The sequence below is a fragment of the Pseudophryne corroboree genome, chromosome 4 (assembly GCF_028390025.1).
Source record: "Pseudophryne corroboree isolate aPseCor3 chromosome 4, aPseCor3.hap2, whole genome shotgun sequence".
Taxonomy (NCBI): Eukaryota; Metazoa; Chordata; class Amphibia; order Anura; family Myobatrachidae; genus Pseudophryne; species Pseudophryne corroboree.
In genome coordinates this window covers 104,977,265-104,997,476 of record NC_086447.1, presented here as the reverse complement: position 1 = coordinate 104,997,476, position 20,212 = coordinate 104,977,265, and the positions used below count along the sequence as shown (strand labels likewise).

Sequence of the window (20,212 nt, the reverse complement as noted above, 5' to 3'; positions counted from 1 at the left end):
AAGACTCATACCAGCCACACCAATCACACCGTATAACTTGTGATAACCTTACCCAGTTAACAGTATGAACAAACAACATAGCATCAACCAAAGGATGCCAATATAACATAACCCTTTATTAAGCAATAACTATATACACGTATTGCAGAAAGTCCGCACTGGGGATGGGCGCCCAGCATCCACTACGGACTATGAGAAAAAGATTTACCGGTGAGTAAAATCTTATTTTCTCTAACGTCCTAGTGGATGCTGGGGACTCCGTAAGGACCATGGGGATTATACCAAAGCCTCCAAACGGGCGGGAGAGTGCGGATGACTCTGCAGCACCGAATGGGCAAACACAAGGTCCTCCTCAGCCAGGGTATCAAACTTGTAGAATTTTGCAAAAGTGTTTGAACCCGACCAAGTAGCAGCTCGGCAAAGCTGTAATGCCGAGACCCCTCGGGCAGCCGCCCAAGAAGAGCCCACCTTCCTTGTGGAGTGGGCTTTCACTGATTTTGGATGCGGCAATCCTGCCGCAGAATGAGCCTGCTGAATTGTGTTACAGATCCAGCGCGCAATAGTTTGCTTTGAAGCAGGAGCACACAGCTTGTTGGATGCATACAGGATAAACAGCGAGTCAGTCTTCCTGACTCCAGCCGTTCTGTTAGCATAAGTCTTCAAAGCGCGGACCACGTCCAGCAACTTGGAATCTTCCAAGTCACGAGTAGCCGCAGGCACAATAGGTTGGTTCAAATTAAACGAAGACACAACCTTTGGTAGAAATTGCGGACGAGTCCGCAATTCTGCCCTGTCCATATGAAAAACCAGATAGGGGCTTTTACATGACAAAGCCGACAATTCTGACACACGCCTAGCCGACGCTAAGGCCAACAGCATGACCACTTTCCATGTGAGATACTTTAGCTCCACGGTCTTAAGTGGCTCAAACCAGTGGGATTTCAGGAACCCCAAGACCACGTTAAGATCCCAAGGTGCCACTGGTGGCACAAAAGGGGGCTGAATATGCAGCACTCCCTTAACAAACGTCTGAACCTCAGGCAGTGAAGCCAGTTCCTTTTGAAAGAAAATGGATAGGGCCGAAATCTGGACCTTTATGGACCCTAATTTTAGGCCCATAGTCACTCCTGACTGTAGGAAGTGCAGGAATCGACCCAGCTGGAATTCCTCTGTAGGGGCCTTCCTGGCCTCACACCAAGCAACATATTTTCGCCATATACGGTGATAATGTTTTGCTGTCACGTCTTTCCTAGCCTTTATCAGCGTAGGAAAAACTTCATCCGGAATGCCCTTTTCCGCTAGGATCCGGCGTTCAACCGCCATGCCGTCAAACACAGCCGCGGTAAGTCTTGGAACAGACAGGGCCCTTGTTGTAACAGGTCCTGTCTGAGAGGCAGAGGCCATGGGTACTCTGTGAGCATTTCTTGCAGTTCCGGGTACCAAGTCCTTCTTGGCCAATCCGGAGCAATGAATATTGTTCTCACTCCTCTTTTTCTTACAATTCTCAGCACCTTGGGTATGAGGAAGAGGAGGAAACACATAGACCGACTGGAACACCCATGGTGTTACTAGTGCGTCCACAGCTATCGCCTGAGGGTCCCTTGACCTGGCGCAATACCTGTTTAGCTTTTTGTTGAGGCGTGACGCCATCATGTCCACCTGTGGGAGTTCCCATCGATTTGCAATCAGCGTGAAGACTTCTTGATGAAGTCCCCACTCTCCCGGGTGGAGGTCGTGTCTGCTGAGGAAGTCTGCTTCCCAGTTGTCGACCCCCGGAATGAACACTGCTGACAGTGCCTGCACGTGATTCTCCGCCCAACGAAGAATCCTGGTGGCTTCTGCCATCGCCACCCTGCTTCTTGTGCCGCCCTGTCGGTTGACATGGGCCACTGCAGTGATGTTGTCTGACTGAATCAGTACTGGTTGGTCTCGAAGCAGAGGCTCCGCTTGGCTTAGGGCGTTGTATATGGCCCTTAGTTCTAGGATATTTATGTGCAGACAAGTCTCCTGACTTGACCACAGCCCTTGGAAGTTTCTTCCCTGAGTGACTGCCCCCCAACCTCGGAGGCTTGCATCCGTGGTCACCAGGACCCAGTCCTGTATGCTGAACCTGCGGCCCTGGAGGAGGTGAGCCCTCTGCTGGCATGGAACCTGCCGAAGGGAATGGCTTCGTATGACGCCACCATCTTTCCCAGGACTCGCGTGCAGTGATGCACCGACACCTGTTTTGGTTTCAGGAGGTCCCTGACCAGAGTCACGAGCTCCTGAGCCTTCTCCTCCGGGAGAAATACCTTCTTCTGGCCTGTATCTATGCCCAGGAAGGGCAGACGCTTCGTAGGGATCAGCTGCGACTTTGGAATATTCAGAATCCAGCCGTGCTGCCGCAACACTTCCTGAGAGTGTGCTACGCTGATCAGTAATTGCTCCCTGGACCTCGCCTTTATGAGGAGATCGTCTAAGTATGGGATAATTGTAACTCCTTGCTTCCGAAGGAGCACCATCATCTCCGCCATCACCTTGGTAAATATTCTCGGTGCCGTGGACAGGCCAAACGGCAGCGTCTGGAATTAGTAATGACAGTCCTGTACCACAAACCTGAGGTACTGTTGATGAGGCGGATAAATGGGGACATGCAAGTAAGCATCCTTGATGTCCAGAGACACCATCAAATCCCCCTCTTCCAGACTTGCAATGACCGCTCTGAGCGATTCCATTTTGAACTTGAATTTCCTCAGATAAATATTCAGGGATTTTAAATTCAAGATGGGCCTGACCGAACCGTCCGGTTTCGGTACCACAAACATAGTGGAATAGTAACCCCTTCCCTGTTGAAGGAGGGGAACCTTTACTACCACCTGCTGGAGGTATAGCTTGTGAATTGCCGCCAGCACTACCTCCCTTTCCATGGGGGAAGTTGGCAAGGCCGATTTTAGGTAAGGGTGAGGGGGCGTCACTTCGAACTCCAGCTTGTATCCCTGAGACACAATTTGTATAGCCCAAGGATCCACCTGTGAGCGAACCCACTGGTGGCTGAAATTTCAGAGACGCGCCCCCACCGCTACTGGCTCCGCCTGTGGAGCCCCAGCATCATGCGGTGTATTTAGTGGAAGCCGGGGAGGACTTTTGTTCCTGGGAACTAGCTGCATGGTGCAGTTTTTTTCCTCTACCCCTGCCAAGAAAAGATGCCCCTCTAACTTTCTTGCTCTTTTGCGAACGAAAGGACTGCATTTGGTAATACGGTGCTTTCTTCGGCTGTGAGGGAACATATGGCAAGAAATTTGACTTCCCTGCCGTAGCAGTGGAAACTAGGTCCGAGAGACCGTCCCCAAATAACTCCTCACCCTTATAAGGCAAAACCTCCATGTGTTTTTTAGAGTCGGCATCCCCTATCCATTGCAGAGTCCATAAGACCCTTCTGGCAGAAATGGACATTGCGTTTATTCTAGAGCCCAGCAGGCAAATGTCCCTCTGGGCATCGCGCATATATAGGACAGCGTCCTTGATATGTCCCAGGGTCAGTAGAACAGTGTCCCTGTCCAGGGTATCTAACTCCTCAGACAGAGAATCCGTCCATGCAGCTACCGCACTACACATCCAGGCCGAAGCAATTGCTGGCCTGGGTATCTATCTCCTCCGAGAGATTATCAGTCCAAGCTGCTACAGCACTACACATCCAGGCCGAAGCAATTGCTGGCCTCAGTAGAGTACCAGAATGTGTATAAACAGACTTCAGGATAGCTTCCTGTTTTCTATCCGCAGGATCCTTTAGGGCGGCCGTATCCTGAGACGGCAGGGCCACCCTCTTAGATAAGTGTCAACGCCTTGTCTACCCTCGGGGAGGATTTCCAGCGTAACCTGTCCGTTGGCGGGAAAGGATACGCCATCAGTAATCTCTTGGAAATTACTACTTTCCTATCAGGGGAATCCCACGCTTTTACACATAATTCATTTAATTCATGTGAAGGGGGAAAAGTCACTTCTTGCTTTTTCTCCCCATACATATGAACCCTCTTGTCAGGGACAGGGTTTTCCTCTGATATGTGCAATATATCCTTCATTGCTATAATCATGTAGCGGATGGCTTTAGTCATTTTAGGCTGCAACTTTGCATCATCGTCATCGACACTGGAGTCAGACTCCGTGTCGGCATCTGTGTCAACCATTTGGGATAGTGGGCGCTTGTGAGACCCTGACGGCCTCTGCATTGTAGGATCAGGCATGGGTTGAGACCCTGACTGTCCCAAGGCTACAGCTTTATCCAACCTGTTATGCAAGGAGCTTACATTATCATTTAACACCTTCCACATATCCATCCAAACAGGTGTCTGCACCGTCGGCAGCGACACCTCATTCACCTGCACTTGTTCTGCCTCCACATATCCTTCCTCATCAAACATGTCGACACTGACGTACCGACACACCGCACACACACAGGGAATGCTCTGACTGAGGACAGGACCCCACAAAGGCTTTTGGGGAGACAGAGAGAGAGTATGCTAGCACACACCCCAGCGCTATATAACCCAGGGATTACACTGTACCTTAGTGATTACCCAGTAGCTGCTGTTTGTGATCGTTTTGCGCCTAAATTTATGTGCCCCTCCTCTCTTTTTACCCTTTTTGCACCTGGATACTGCAGGGGAGAGCTGGGGAGCGTCTTTCCAGCGGAGCTGTGAAGAGAAAATGGCGCTGGTGTGCTGAGGAAGAAGGCCCCGCCCCCTCAGCGGCGGGCTTCTGTCCCGCTTCTATGTGTAAAAAATGGCGGGGGCTCGAACATATATCCAGTGCCTGACTGGATATGTGTTATTTTGCCAAAAGGTACCTTAATTGCTGCCCAGGGTGCCCCCCCCTGCGCCCTGCACCCTACAGTGACCGGAGTGTGCGGGTGTGCTGCGGGAGCAATGGCGCACAGCTGCAGTGCTGTGCGCTACCTTAAGTGAAGACAGGAGTCTTCTGCCGCCGATTTCGATGTCTTCATGCTTCTGCTGCTTCTGTACTTCTGGCTCTGCGAGGGGTACGGCGGCGCGGCTCCGGGAACGGACGATCAAGGTTAGGTACCGGTGTTCGATCCCTCTGGAGCTAATGGTGTCCAGTAGCCTAAGAAGCACAACCTAGCCGTAGTTAGTAGGTTTGCTTCTCTCCACTCAGTCCCACGTAGCAGAGAGTCTGTTGCCAGCAGAAGCTCTCTGAAAATAAAAAAACCTAAAACTAAAATACATTCTTCTTAGCAAGCTCAGGAGAGCCCACTAAAAGCACCCAGGCCGGGCACAGATTCTAACTGAGGTCTGGAGGAGCCAGTGCACACCAGGTAGTACTAAATCTTTCTATAGAGTGCCCAGTCTCCTGCGGAGCCCGTCTATTCCCCATGGTCCTTACGGAGTCCCCAGCATCCACTAGGACGTTAGAGAAATATATATATATATATATATATATACACATACACATATATATATACACATATATATACACATACATACATACATACACACACACACACACGCAAATACATGCATTTCAGCTGCATTCTTTAACCTCTGCTGTTCAGACATTTCAATTTATAATCCTAGCCGTCACCCACAGAATTTATTATAGGCAAGTTCCTTGCACGACTTCAATATACAAGACACTTCCTCCGAAATATTCATTTTCATCTAACAGTCCTGGCAGATCTATGGTCCCATGCCAAAAATCTGACCAGCAAAAGCCGCTCAATCAATAATAGGTATACATAAACATTACAACTTATTTATGCAACATCTTAAGTAAAGTGAGAAGAAATACATCTGCAGCATTTCAGTCCATAGTACACCAATTTTAAAGAAATAGATTTTATTAAAGTTAATGAATAAAACTTCATAATCTGTACAAGCAATATCAGCATAATATGATGATGAATAAGATAACCATTTAAATACATTCAGATCAAGCCAACATGAAGAAACACAAGTACTAGCCTTATTGTAAACTCCAGGCTAGAACCATTTAGTGGAATCCAAAACAACTGGCTGATCCTTAATTGTAATAAATTGCTTTATAACATGATTATAAATAAGATAACGTTACACAAAACCGCAATCATGATAGGGAAAGATTAAAGGGACATCACAATCAAAAGTAATCCAATAAAGATGAGGGCTCATCTCCGCAGTCCTCACCTAAATTATGCCCAATAATTGCATAACCGCCATGGGTATTGCTCCAGGGTATTGTGGATCTATCCTGACTCCACGCCCTATAAAGCTACCTTGGGGCCTAATTCAGAGATGTACGTATAATCGATTATTATAAACCTCTCTGATGTTTGCAGATCTGCAGATGTACAGATCTGTTTCTGCAACGTCGGCATGCTGCTGGTATTTGGGGGTGATGACACAGAGCGTTCCAGAAAACAGGGGGCGTGTCAGCCCAGTTTTCTGGGTGTGCCGAAGCCAGTGGCTGAGTCCTTGTACACAGATTCACTGGCCTGGATGCGGAATTTCACTGGACATACGGAGTAACCTGATGTAGGATTTTATTTTCTAGTTTCCAGTTTTCATCTGGGAGGGTGTCTGTAAAGTCTGTATGATCTGACCAAGGACAGTCAGATCAGGCAGATGACCACATCCAGATTTGAACGTTGGAAAAAAGAAATTCCATTTTGCGGGACCAGATTATGTAAAGAGCTGACACATCAGAAACTGGGTACCCATTTTATGCAAAATAACTTCAGTTCTCTGGCGGATCAGAGCTTCTGGAAACCCATCATAGATTATATTATACAGTATATAAATATTAAATTTAGACCTTTGTGGGAAAATTATTTAATTAAATTATTCAATCACAAATAAAAGTGCTGCAGGCCCTCAAAAACTCTGGAATCGGAACCCATCAAGATTCCCTGACCATATACGTACATACCGCACTACCTGTAGGTTGTGGCATGGGCCACGTGTTTAATGGTGAGGGGGAATTACCATTAAATAAACGTAATATATCACCTTGCATACACAGAACATTTCCTAAATACTTTGCACTCACCAATGCCTTTACATCTACTGCATTTATTATTTTTAATAATAAACCCTGTCTAGTAGATATAGACACTTTAAGGCAAATTATGAAAACGCAATGAATTAAAAAACAGCTGTAAGAATGCTGGTACAGTATAAATTCAATCTGCTGGAGAAAAGTGCCTGTAAAGAGTCTGCAGAGAGCGGAATGTGAGGTAAATGTTGCTCTTTGATACTCTCCCTAATAGAAATAAAAGGTTGCAGAGCTCAGCAATGTGCCGCTCTATACCTGAGATGTTAGACAGCGCTGACAGAGGAGTGGCAGGAGAGCCTGCAAATCATGAACCGTTCTGTCACAGCGACACACCTACCACTGTGACTGCCGACAGTGGCTTTCTGGGTTGTGATAGTCATTAGGTCGACAGTAAAAGGTCAAAAGGTTGACAGACAAAAGGTAGACCCCCCCCCCAAAAAAAAAAAAGTAAAAAAAAAAAAAAAAAAAAAATTGGGTGTTTTGTGGTTTTAAACATTTTTTACCCCAATTATTTTTTAAATGCGTCCCCTTGCCGGTTCGCTTAGCTCGCCACGCTTTGGGAGCGGTGGCTCGCTCACCACAAGGTTACTAAAGGTAATAGTTTGTGACATGAATAGTAAATGCAGCAAAAGTTGTAAAAAGCCCTTAAAAACGTGTTGACATTTTGACCCTGTCGACCTACTGCATGTCGACCATTAGTGGTCGACCTATTGACTGTAGACCTTTTTAGTGTAGATCTATAGCCGGATACTTTCTTTCTGCCCATAAGGCTGCAATAATCACTTCAACCTATAACTGTATTTCTTCCACGTTTTCCTCTTCCCCACCTGGTACGCTTGTTCTCTCTTATGTATTATGTCTCGTCCATGTGACACCAGTTGAACATCGGCATTCTGCAGTTTTGAATGGCTACAGGCCCTTTAGCTCTTGCAGAACTACAAGTCCCAGAGTGTACAAATTGCTTGGCCTGCTGTAAAGGTTTGTAATATTGCAGGTCTCCGGCCACTAAACATTTGTGAGTCAGCATTATTTCTGTTCTAGACTTTACACAACAGAATTATAGACAATCATTTGCCACAAGCAGTGTACAATATACTGACGTAGTTCAGTCTCTACATAGTTCACATACTTGTCTCACCGGGTGTGGCACAGAAAGTCGACAGACTGTTGACATGGACAGAACGCTGGCAGTTGGTATGTTGATAATGCGTTTTTTCATGCAGTTGTGAACCGGCCCCTAACATCTACAATGTAGACAATCTGTCAGCGTCGATATGAGGAACATGTACAGATTCACCCTCTCCGTTATTATACCGTTTTCTTGTGGTATATCCATTACCAATTTTATTACCACAATTTATCTTTTGTCTTATAATCTCTACTTTTCTTGATTGTTACAGAATAGTTTAAAGATAAAAAAAAGAAGAAGGAGTTACACGGTCAGACGAAAGGCAGAGGGAGACCGCTTGAGTGAATGATCCCTGCTGTGGTTGGAACCATGGTGGAAGGGGCTTCTCAGCAGCAATCTATGCCTTGGGGGGTGTACGGTCAGATTCAGTGTGATTTACCGGCGGACGGGATGCCGGCTGTCAATATTCAGACAGCGGCATCCCGCATGCCAGAATGCCGACAGCAGGGCGAGCGCAAAGAGAGTTCCCATGCGGGCTTGCTGCGCTCACCACAGGATCTATTCCCAGTCTATGGCTGTCATGGACACTCACGAGTGGGAATAGTCCTGTTGCGCCGGCTGGCGGCATTGTTGGCTGTCGGGAATCCAGCGTTGGTATCCTGACCTCCAGGATCCCGACAGCCGGCAAATTAAAATGCATCCCGCGCGGTCTACTCTAGACATCAGCCATCCTCTTCCTCCTTTCTTCACTGTCCAGAATACTCTGTCTGAGGCTGATCTTGGCATCTTCAAACCGGGGGTTCAGCTGTAAAACTTTCTGGAAATCCTTAACGGCTTCATCATAAAATCCTGTTGTAAAAACATGTCTTTATATAGAAAGTATATCTGTATATTATCTATAATATATACACATATATTCATTATCAATAAATGATTACTAGACCATATAACAGATTTATAGAGCAGGTCAGCATACTATCAGTCTTGTACGTTCATTAATTCTATATTTTTAAACTACAATATCAAATCTTTTTGCTAACTGTATGATGTAAAGATATGTATAATCTATTCTTCCACTTACTGTAAGAATCCATCTGCACATATCTGTCACTTAAACTCATATTTACCTTGTAGCGATGATCTAGTTCCCTGAATATCATGTCTGTTACAGGCGTTTACTAAGGAATGATGTGAAACCCTCACTGTAGCAAAAAAAAGATTTGGTAGAACTCTTGGCCCCAGAGCTGACAACTAGAGAGGCGGGACTTCTCTGATCGGCAGATCGGGCTGGTTTGTAGAGGTGTAAAACATTGGTCTTCAATCTGCACCCCTCCAGCTGCTGTGGGACTGCACATCCCAGCATGCCCAGCCTCAGTTTTAGCATGCCTTAATAGCAAAACTGTGTAAGGGCATGCTGGGATGTGTAGTTCCACATCAGCTGGAGGGCTGCAGGTTGAAGACCTATGGGCCGTAAAAAGTGAATGTAAATCTTTGGTGCTGGACCTGTAACACATGACGGCAATGGGGGGAGAATTATCAAACCTATAGCAACCAATCAGTTTTTAGATAGAATTTTATAGAATGTACAAGCTAAATGATCAAGAAGCTGATCGGTTGCTATGGGCAACTCCACTTGTCCTCTTTAAAAGGTTTAAGAAACAAACGCCCATCCTGGTTTGCTGCACACAGTTTCAGTGGGAGTGCAGACCACTTTTGCCAATGTTTATGAGATACAGTATGTACACAGGTCTTGTATTGAAGAAAGTGGATTACTACAGCTTCCTGAATAAAATACAAAGTTACTTTTTCTATCCGTCCACATACAACATAGAAAAAAACAGAATGATCTGGGCTCACCAACCTAATCGATACAGGACTAAGCCTCTGTTGTAGTATGGAACCTCAAAACGCGGGTTTATTCGTATGGCCTCCGTGTAGTCATCCATCGCTTCGTAGAAGTCAACTCGGAAATATTTAATTTGTCCCCTGTTATTGAACGCAACGGCGAGGTCTTCTGTGCTACATTTGCTTCAGGACACAAAGTTAAGATAAATAATTAGGTTTTCTTTTTATTTATTTTCAAAAAAACATCTTTGTGACAGATGCAGAGTTATGGACGGTTGGAAACTGATAAATAATAATGTGAGTCTGCAGATATTCCACGCATAAGATCTGACGCAACGCTTGGAAGTTACAGAGACAGAAAGCGATAAACATTTAATCAGACGTACAGCACAACAGCTCAAGTAACGTAATGTGCATATCATGACACCAAGATAACAGACGCAAATGGCGTACGGATACTGGCCTGATAGGGACAGGACAGAAACTGAAAAACAAGATTAACCCTTTAATACTCTGCAAATGTTTAGGGTGCAACAATTGCCTGTCTGCAAATGCCTCCCAGTGGCACGCCGAAACAGGGTCGGATCTAGACTTTTCTTTTAGGGGGGGGGCGGTTTACGGTCTAATCTTGACCCCTCCCCTCTCTAGTCTTGACTCCTCCCCTCTCCCATCTTGACCCCTCTCCCATCTTGACTCCTCCCTTCCCCAGTCCAAATTCCTCCATCACACAAATAGGTATAATTGCAGGTAAAAGGATTTGTTAGTGGATGTTTGGTATAATAATCACTTCTACAACACATCAAAGCAAAGTTCCCCAATATGACATCTATCCAAATCCCTCCTTATGTTCACCATAATGTATGACACATCACGTACAGTTGATACCTACAGTATAAAAAGTTATAATCCCCTAATATTGGGGTATAGCAAAAGAAAATGAAATAAAATAATTAAATAAAAACAAAATGTCTGGAGTAATTATTTGCATCTATTTCTCATCTTGGGTGGTCTTCAGTATGCCGGCTGTCGGGATCCCGGCGCACAGTATACCGGCGCCGGAATCCCGACAGCTGGCATACCGACACTTATTCTCCCTCGTGGGGGTCCACGACCCCCCTGGAGGGAGAATAAAATAGAGTGGCGCGCGTAGCGCGCCACCGTGCCCGTAGCGTGGCGAGCCTGCAAGGGGCTCATTTGCGCTCGCCACACTGTCGGTATGCCGGCGGTCGGGCTCCTGGCGCCGGTATGCTGGTCGCCGGGAGCCCGACCGCCGGCATACCATACTACACCCCTCATCTTAATATGAGGTACTGATATAGACAGTCAATCATCAAGGTTTATATGTCAACGTCGTTATGAAATACAGTATTATCATAAACCTTGATGATTGACTGACTCTATATAAGCGCATTATATTAAAATGAGAAACAGTAACAATGTGATAATACCTATAATTCCTTTCTTTGGGATACTAGCAACTTTTATGGATACAAATGGTAACAACTGGCATACTATATGTTACTGAACCAGGAAGGGAAGACACATTATAATACCCTGTTATATTACTATAATAAGGGGAACTGCTGAATAGTACCAGGGGATTTTAGGCACAGAGTCTTGGGGGGTTAGACCAATTATTTGATAATCCCACACAGTACTCAACACTTGCCAACCCTAACAGATGAATTCCACATTTGTAATTGTCCAATAATGGAGTTTGAGACTAACCAAGATTAAGTGAGAGTACGTAATACTCGCAGTAGTTTACCCGTCGATTAAAATCCCTTTTGCATCTATGTGCCACATAGGTTTGGGAAATCCCCCACCACCCTTTTTTTCCCAGAAAATTGTTGCTAGTATACCAAAGATCTCTGATTGATACAATTAATTTAAGGAATTATAGGTATTATCACATTGTTGAATAGAATTTAGCCAGTGCTACTGCATATATATGTTGTTCATAAATATAGCACTTCAGATACACCAGATGTCATACTTCTTATTAGGCTCATTCAGCTATGCCCAAAATGAAAGGGATAAGCAAATATAGTGAAGTACTGTTTAATAATTGTAAATTTCAGCCAAACCTGAGCCTGCACCAGTGGGAGAACCCAGGACTTGCACTGTTTCAAGTGCATTCTGAACTGCTTAAAAACAGTTCATGTCTAGCTGGTAATTGTCAAAATTTGGCCACTTGGAAATACCTGTAATCTGTGTGGAGTTTATATGTTTTTGTTTTTCTCATATTAAATCTTACAATTATTAAACAGTATTTCACAATAATTGCTTATCTCTTACATTTTGGGTATATCTGAATGAGCCTGATAAGAAGTATACTGTGAGATATGACATCTGCTGTATCTGAAGTGGTATATTTATGAATGACCTACATACTGTATGCAGTAGCGCTGGATAAGTTCTATTCAACCTTTTTTGGCACATATTTGGTTACTTTTAGTAAAATATTGAGCTCACCGAGCTGCTTTTTTTCTGCTTGTGCGCACTGCTAGGATTGTCTATTTTATATATCTATTATCAGATTGTTAATGTTTCTCATGTTAATATGAGGTGCTGATATAGAATAAGTCAATCATAATTAATCCAGGCATTCTGCTTTAATTTAATATTTTTTTGCTATACCCCAATATTAGGGAATTACAACTTTGTATACTGTAGGTATCAACTGTACATGACGTGTCATAAATTATGATGAACATATGGATGGTATAATAGGAGGGCCATCAAAATATGGCATTTGTGGCAACAACAGTGACAAGACATTGGGCATAATTCAAACTTGATCGTAGCAGTGCAAAAAAATTTTTTCGGGGGGGACCCAGCACAGGGCTAGTCCGCCCCGCATGTCTGGCTTTGCCCTACCGTACAAGTTCAAAAGCATCGCACAGCGGCAATGCTTTTGTACTTAATGAGTAGCTCCATACCAGCGCTGCTCCTGCGCACAGGCAGGTAGCTACTAGTCACTGACCGGGTCACAGCGGCTGCGTGTGACGTCACGCAGCAGCCTGCCCCCCGCACGGTCCAGGCACACCTGCGTTGCCCGGACCGCACACCTAAAAAGGCGGCCAAACGCCACCGGCCCGCACCCTCTTGCCCGCACCCTCCTGCCCAGCGACGCCTCTCTCTATAATTTTAGTATTTCACTGACAGGACGTGATATGTAATGTTTAATATTATGAAATACAAGGAATGTTTTAAAACCTATACACTACTACAGACATCCTCTGTTCTACTGTGTTGCACATATGGGAGATTCAACCTGTAATACCCTGCCTAGGGAATATAGCAAGAAGATCTCTTACTGGCTGGTTCCTCTGCAACAGGCTGGTCAATGGTACAGGTTGGCAGGAAAGTCCCTCTGGCTGGTCTCTGGGTGCAGGAATCCACCATGCTCTCAGTGTGCAGAAATAGTGTTCAATCTAAGCTTCTTTCGCAGGGCGCTGCGGCCTGCCCCTTTTTTGAGTGACAGAATGCCGCCCTGCCCTTTTGTGCCCGCCCTGCTAAGGACTGCTCTTCTCCCCCCGCCGCGCTGTCACTTCTCCCCCCCCCCCGCCGCACTGATAGCTCTCAGCTGAAGGCGGAGACAGGGTCAGCGTGCAGTGGGGAGGAGCAGCCAATTAGAGCCTGTGGTGTCTCCCGCCAGTCCTCCGGCATGGTTTGATTCCCCCTCACCATGGCGCTGCGCGCTGACCTGGGCTCCGCCGTCAGCATCAATAGACCGGCCCCGCTGACCCGGCATAGCGCTCTCCTCCGCAACGGTGAGTGCCGCTCTGCATCTGCCCTGTGCCCGTCCTCCCCTTCCTCCTAGTGCTCTCTCCCTGGTGCAGTGTGCCTCAGTGTTCTCGCCCTGGTGCAATGTGCCTCAGTGTTCTCTCCCTGGTGCAGTGTGCCTGAGTGCTTTCTCCCTGGTGCAGTGTGCCTCAGTGTTCTCTCCCTGTTGCAGTGTGCCTCAGTGTTCTCTCCCTGGTACAGTGTGCCTCAGTGTTCTCTCCCTGGTGCAGTGTGCCTCAGTGCTTTCTCCCTGGTGCAGTGTGCCTCAGTGTTCTCTCCCTGGTGCAGTGTGCCTCAGTGTTCTCTCCCTGGTGCAGTGTGCCTCAGTGTTCTCTCCCTGGTGCAGTGAGCCTCAGTGTTCTCTCCCTGGTGCAGTGTGCCTCAGTGTTCTCTCCCTGGTGCAATGTGTCTCAGCGTTCTCTCCCTGGTGCAATGTGCCTCAGTGTTCTCTCCCTGTTGCAATGTGCCTCAGTGTTCTCTCCCTGGTGCAGTGTGCCTCAGTGTTCTCTCCCTGGTGCAGTGTGCCTCAGTGTTCTCTCCCTGGTGCAGTGTGCCTCAGTGTTCTCTCCCTGGTGCAGTGTGCCTCAGTGTTCTCTCCATGGTGCAGTGTGCCTCAGTGCTCTACCCCTGGTGCAGTGTGCCTCAGTGCTCTACCCCAGGTGCAGTGTGCCTCAGTGTTCTCTCCCTGGTGGTGTGTGCCTCAGTGCTCTGCCTGGTGCAATATGTATAACCTGCTCTACCTGGCGCAGTGTGTATAGGAGGTTCTACCTGGTGCAATATGTATAACGTGCTCTACCTGGCGCAGTGTGTATAGGAGGTTCTACCTGGTGCAATGTGTATAACGTACTCTATCTGGCGCAATATGTATAACGTGCTCTACCTGGCGCAGTGTGTATAGGAGGTTCTACCTGGTGCAATATGTATAACGTGCTCTACCTGGCGCAGTGTGTATAGGAGGTTCTACCTGGTGCAATATGTATAACGTGCTCTACCTGGCGCAGTGTGTATAGGAGGTTCTACCTGGTGCAATGTGTATAACGTGCTCTATCTGGCGCAATATGTATAGCGTGCTCTACCTGGCGCAGTGTGTATAGGAGGTTCTACCTGGTGCAATGTGTATAACGTGCTCTATCTGGCGCAATATGTATACACCTGGCGCAGTGTGTATAGGAGGTTCTACCTGGTGCAATATGTATAACGTGCTCTACCTGGCGCAATATGTATAACGTGCTCTACCTGGCGCAGTGTGTATAGGAGGTTCTACCTGGTGCAATATGTATAACGTGCTCTACCTGGCGCAGTGTGTATAGGAGGTTCTACCTGGTGCAATGTGTATAACGTGCTCTATCTGGCGCAATATGTATAACGTGCTCTACCTGGCGCAGTGTGTATAGGAGGTTCTACCTGGTGCAATGTGTATAACGTGCTCTATCTGGCGCAATATGTATACACCTGGCGCAGTGTGTATAGGAGGTTCTACCTGGTGCAATGTGTATAAGCAGCACTATTGTGTGGTATAATGTGATTTGGTACTATTATGTGGTCACGCCCCTTCCTCACGAAACAACTCCCCTAAATTTTTGCTGCACGCCTCCGGCGCGCACTGTCCATGCTTTCACCTATAGGAATAGGAGCACCAAGCATTATAGTATGTACCTAATTTTGCCCTTCTAACTTAAAAATGTGCCCTCACGAATGAAAAATGTGCCCTCACAAATGAAAAATGTGCCCTCACAAATGAAAAATGTGCCCTCCCCGTGATCAGCACCCTGCCCTAAAAAAATCCTAGAGTGAACACTACAGAAAAGTCAACACACTATACTGTTTCTATTAGCCCACTAGCCTGTCATGTAAGTGAAGCCACGCCCCCAACACACAGCCACTTCCTGGATCTGTTATCAGCACAGAGAAGCTGGGGAGATGAAAGCAGTCTCAATCAACAAACTATGTTGATTGATTAACTGCCGTGCAGGCCAAAAGGGTGAGTGCACCTGCTGTGAGCTGCTGCGACTCACACCACTGACTATAGAGGACAGCCAGCTGAGATAGGAAGGGGTTAAGGAGCAGGACTTCACAGACAGTTTGTGTGTAGGCAGGAGTGTGCTAGGGGGGGCGACCGCCCCCCTCTGTATCCGTGCCTGCGCCGAAACCACCCTTAGAGACCCCAGTTCAAACTAGGGATGGACATTGCATCGCAATGGTTCGCAACCATCAATCTTTTTGTTGCAATGGCAGTGATTTTATCATTCGATGGCAGCGTTCCGATGTTTTCCACCATTGAATGGTAACTATTTGATAGTGTTCTGATGGTCCCACCTCCGGCTGGTCACGCTGTCGAAATTTTGTGCAAGCAGTCACGCTGTAGAGGTTTGCACATGCACAAAAAGAGCTTTTTGCGCATGCGCAAATCATATGAATTTTTCTATTGAATTCTTTTGATGCGATGGTCAGTTACCATCGCATCGAAAGATTAGATGGCGGAAGCCCAGCCATCATTTGATGGTGGGCTTCCGATGTCCATCCCTAGTTCTGTCCCGCTCTTCCAATCATCAGTCACCGTTCATTTGCAGCAGCTGCACTGGATATCTTCTGCTTCAGAGAGGCTCCACCAATATTGAAGGGAAGTGACACAGGTCCTCACTGTATGTAAGTGTAGGGACCCCACTAAGTACAACAAATGGTGGAGTTCCAGAGCAGGGGCCACTACCACAGTACTATTATAGGGGAAGAGACTTGGTAAAAATTAAATTCAATGCGGCAAACGCCTTTAAAATAAGATTTTACTTACCGATAAATCTATTTCTCGGAGTCCGTAGTGGATGCTGGGGTTCCTGAAAGGACCATGGGGAATAGCGGCTCCGCAGGAGACAGGGCACAAAAAGTAAAGCTTTTTCCGATCAGGTGGTGTGCACTGGCTCCTCCCCCTATGACCCTCCTCCAGACTCCAGTTAGGTACTGTGCCCGGACGAGCGTACACAATAAGGGAGGATTTTGAATCCCGGGTAAGACTCATACCAGCCACACCAATCACACCGTATAACTTGTGATCTGAACCCAGTTAACAGTATGATAACAGCGGAGCCTCTGAAAGATGGCTTCCTTCAACAATAACCCGAATTAGTTAACAATAACTATGTACAATTTATGCAGATAATCCGCACTTGGGATGGGCGCCCAGCATCCACTACGGACTCCGAGAAATAGATTTATCGGTAAGTAAAATCTTATTTTCTCTATCGTCCTAGTGGATGCTGGGGTTCCTGAAAGGACCATGGGGATTATACCAAAGCTCCCAAACGGGCGGGAGAGTGCGGATGACTCTGCAGCACCGAATGAGAGAACTCCAGGTCCTCCTTAGCCAGAGTATCAAATTTGTAAAATTTTACAAACGTGTTCTCCCCTGACCACGTAGCTGCTCGGCAAAGTTGTAATGCCGAGACCCCTCGGGCAGCCGCCCAAGATGAGCCCACCTTCCTTGTGGAGTGGGCCTTTACAGATTTAGGCTGTGGCAGGCCTGCCACAGAATGTGCAAGTTGGATTGTGCTACAGATCCAACGAGCAATCGTCTGCTTAGACGCCGGAGCACCCATCTTGTTGGGTGCATACAATATAAACAACGAGTCAGATTTTCTGACTCCAGCTGTCCTTGCAATATATATTTTTAATGCTCTGACAACGTCCAGTAACTTGGAGTCCTCCAAGTCACTTGTAGCCGCAGGCACTACAATAGGCTGGTTCAGATGAAATGCTGACACCACCTTAGGGAGAAAATGCGGACGAGTCCGCAGTTCTGCCCTGTCCGAATGGAAAAATCAGATATGGGCTTTTGTAAGATAAAGCTGCCAATTCTGACACTCTCCTGGCAGAAGCCAGGGCTAGAAGCATGGTCACTTTCCATGTGAGATATTTCAAATCCACCTTTTTTAGTGGTTCAAACCAATGAGATTTTAGGAAATCCAAAACCACATTGAGATCCCACGGTGCCACTGGAGGCACCACAGGAGGCTGTATATGCAGCACTCCCTTAACAAAGGTCTGGACTTCAGGGACTGAAGCCAATTCTTTTTGAAAGAAAATCGACAGGGCCGAAATTTGAACCTTAATAGATCCCAATTTGAGACCCATTGACAATCCTGATTGCAGGAAATGTAGGAATCGACCCAGTTGAAATTCCTCCGTCGGAGCACTCCGATCTTCGCACCACGCAACATATTTTCGCCAAATTCGGTGATAATGTTGCACGGTTACTTCCTTCCTTGCTTTAATCAAAGTAGGAATGACTTCTTCCGGCATGCCTTTTTCCTTTAGGATCCGGCGTTCAACCGCCATGCCGTCAAACGCAGCCGCGGTAAGTCTTGAAACAGACAGGGACCCTGCTGAAGCAAGTCCCTCCTTAGAGGTAGAGGCCACGGATCTTCCGTGATCATCTCTTGAAGTTCCGGGTACCAAGTCCTTCTTGGCCAATCCGGAACCACTAGTATCGTTCTTACGCCTCTTTGCCGTATAATTCTCAATACTTTTGGTATGAGAGGCAGAGGAGGAAACACATACACCGACTGGTACACCCAAGGCGTTACCAGCGCGTCCACAGCTATTGCCTGCGGATCTCTTGACCTGGCGCAATACCTGTCCAATTTTTTGTTGAGGCGAGACGCCATCATGTCCACCATTGGTCTTTCCCAACGGGTTACCAGCATGTGGAAGACTTCTGGATGAAGTCCCCACTCTCCCGGGTGAAGATCGTGTCTGCTGAGGAAGTCTGCTTCCCAGTTGTCCACTCCCGGGATGAACACTGCTGACAGTGCTATCACATGATTCTCTGCCCAGCGAAGAATCCTTGCAGCTTCTGCCATTGCACTCCTGCTTCTTGTGCCGCCCTGTCTGTTCACATGGGCGACTGCCGTGATGTTGTCCGACTGGATCAACACCGGTTTTCCCTGAAGCAGAGGTTCTGCCTGGCTTAGAGCATTGTATATTGCTCTTAGTTCCAGAATGTTTATGTGAAGAGACGTTTCCAGGCTCGTCCATACTCCCTGGAAGTTTCTTCCTTGTGTGACTGCTCCCCAGCCTCTCAGGCTGGCGTCCGTGGTCACCAGGATCCAATCCTGTATGCCGAATCTGCGGCCCTCCAATAGATGAGCACTCTGCAACCACCACAGAAGAGACACCCTTGTCCTTGGAGACAGGGTTATCCGCAGGTGCATCTGAAGATGCGACCCTGACCATTTGTTCAACAGATCCCTTTGGAAAATTCTTGCGTGGAATCTGCCGAATGGAATTGCTTCGTAAGAAGCCACCATTTTTCCCAGGACTCTTGTGCATTGATGTACAGACACCTTTCCTGGTTTTAGGAGGTTCCTGACAAGCTCGGATAACTCCTTGGCTTTTTCCTCCGGGAGAAAAACCTTTTTCTGAACCGTGTCCAGAATCATCCCTAGGAACAGCAGACGAGTTGTCGGCATTAACTGGGATTTTGGAATATTCAGAATCCACCCGTGCTGTTTTAGCACTTCTTGAGACAGTGCTAATCCCATCTCTAGCTGTTCTCTGGACCTCGCCCTTATTAGGAGATCGTCCAAGTATGGGATAATTAATACGCCTTTTCTTCGAAGAAGAATCATCATCTCGGCCATTACCTTTGTAAAGATCCGAGGTGCCGTGGACAATCCGAACGGCAGCGTCTGAAACTGATAGTGACAGTTTTGTACAACGAACCTGAGGTACCCCTGGTGTGAGGGGTAAATTGGAACGTGGAGATACGCATCCTTGATGTCCAAGGATACCATAAAGTCCCCCTCTTCCAGGTTCGCTATCACTGCTCTGAGTGACTCCATTTTGAACTTGAACTTCTTTATGTACAGGTTCAAGGACTTCAGATTTAGAATAGGCCTTACCGAGCCATCCGGCTTCGGTACCACAAAAAGAGTGGAATAATACCCCTTCCCTTGTTGTAGAAGAGGTACCTTGACTATCACCTGCTGAGAGTACAGCTTGTGAATGGCTTCCAAAACCGTCTCCCTTTCGGAGGGGGACGTTGGTAAAGCAGACTTCAGGAAACGGCGAGGTGGATCTGTCTCTAATTCCAACCTGTATCCCTGAGATATTATCTGCAGGATCCAGGGATCTACTTGCGAGTGAGCCCACTGCGCGCTGTAATTTTTGAGACGACCCCCCACCGTCCCCGAGTCCGCTTGAGAAGCCCCAGCGTCATGCTGAGGCTTTTGTAGAAGCCGGGGAGGGCTTCTGATCCTGGGAAGGAGCTGCGTGTTGCTGTCTCTTCCCTCGACCTTTGCCTCGTGGCAGATATGAATAGCCCTTTGCTCTCTTATTTTTAAAGGAACGAAAGGGCTGCGGTTGAAAAGTCGGTGCCTTTTTCTGTTGGGGAGTGACTTGAGGTAGAAAGGTGGATTTCCCGGCTGTAGCCGT

At 47.0% G+C, this 20,212-nt stretch overlaps 1 protein-coding gene across 3 annotated transcripts in view; it reads right to left on the bottom strand.

The window, feature by feature from the left end:
* Window positions 1–5,812: 5,812 nt before the first annotated feature.
* TTC32 (tetratricopeptide repeat domain 32) overlaps window positions 5,813–20,212 on the bottom strand; it is a 34,011-nt gene continuing 19,611 nt past the window's right edge. For all 3 annotated transcript variants that reach the window (XM_063915334.1, XM_063915336.1, XM_063915335.1), the window contains exons 3-4: window positions 10,014–10,180; window positions 5,813–9,001 (exon numbers count right to left, since the gene is read on the bottom strand). In XM_063915334.1, the coding sequence (XP_063771404.1) occupies window positions 8,868–9,001; window positions 10,014–10,180 (301 nt within the window). In that variant the 3' untranslated portion in view covers window positions 5,813–8,867. The remainder of the gene's footprint in view (window positions 9,002–10,013; window positions 10,181–20,212) is intronic.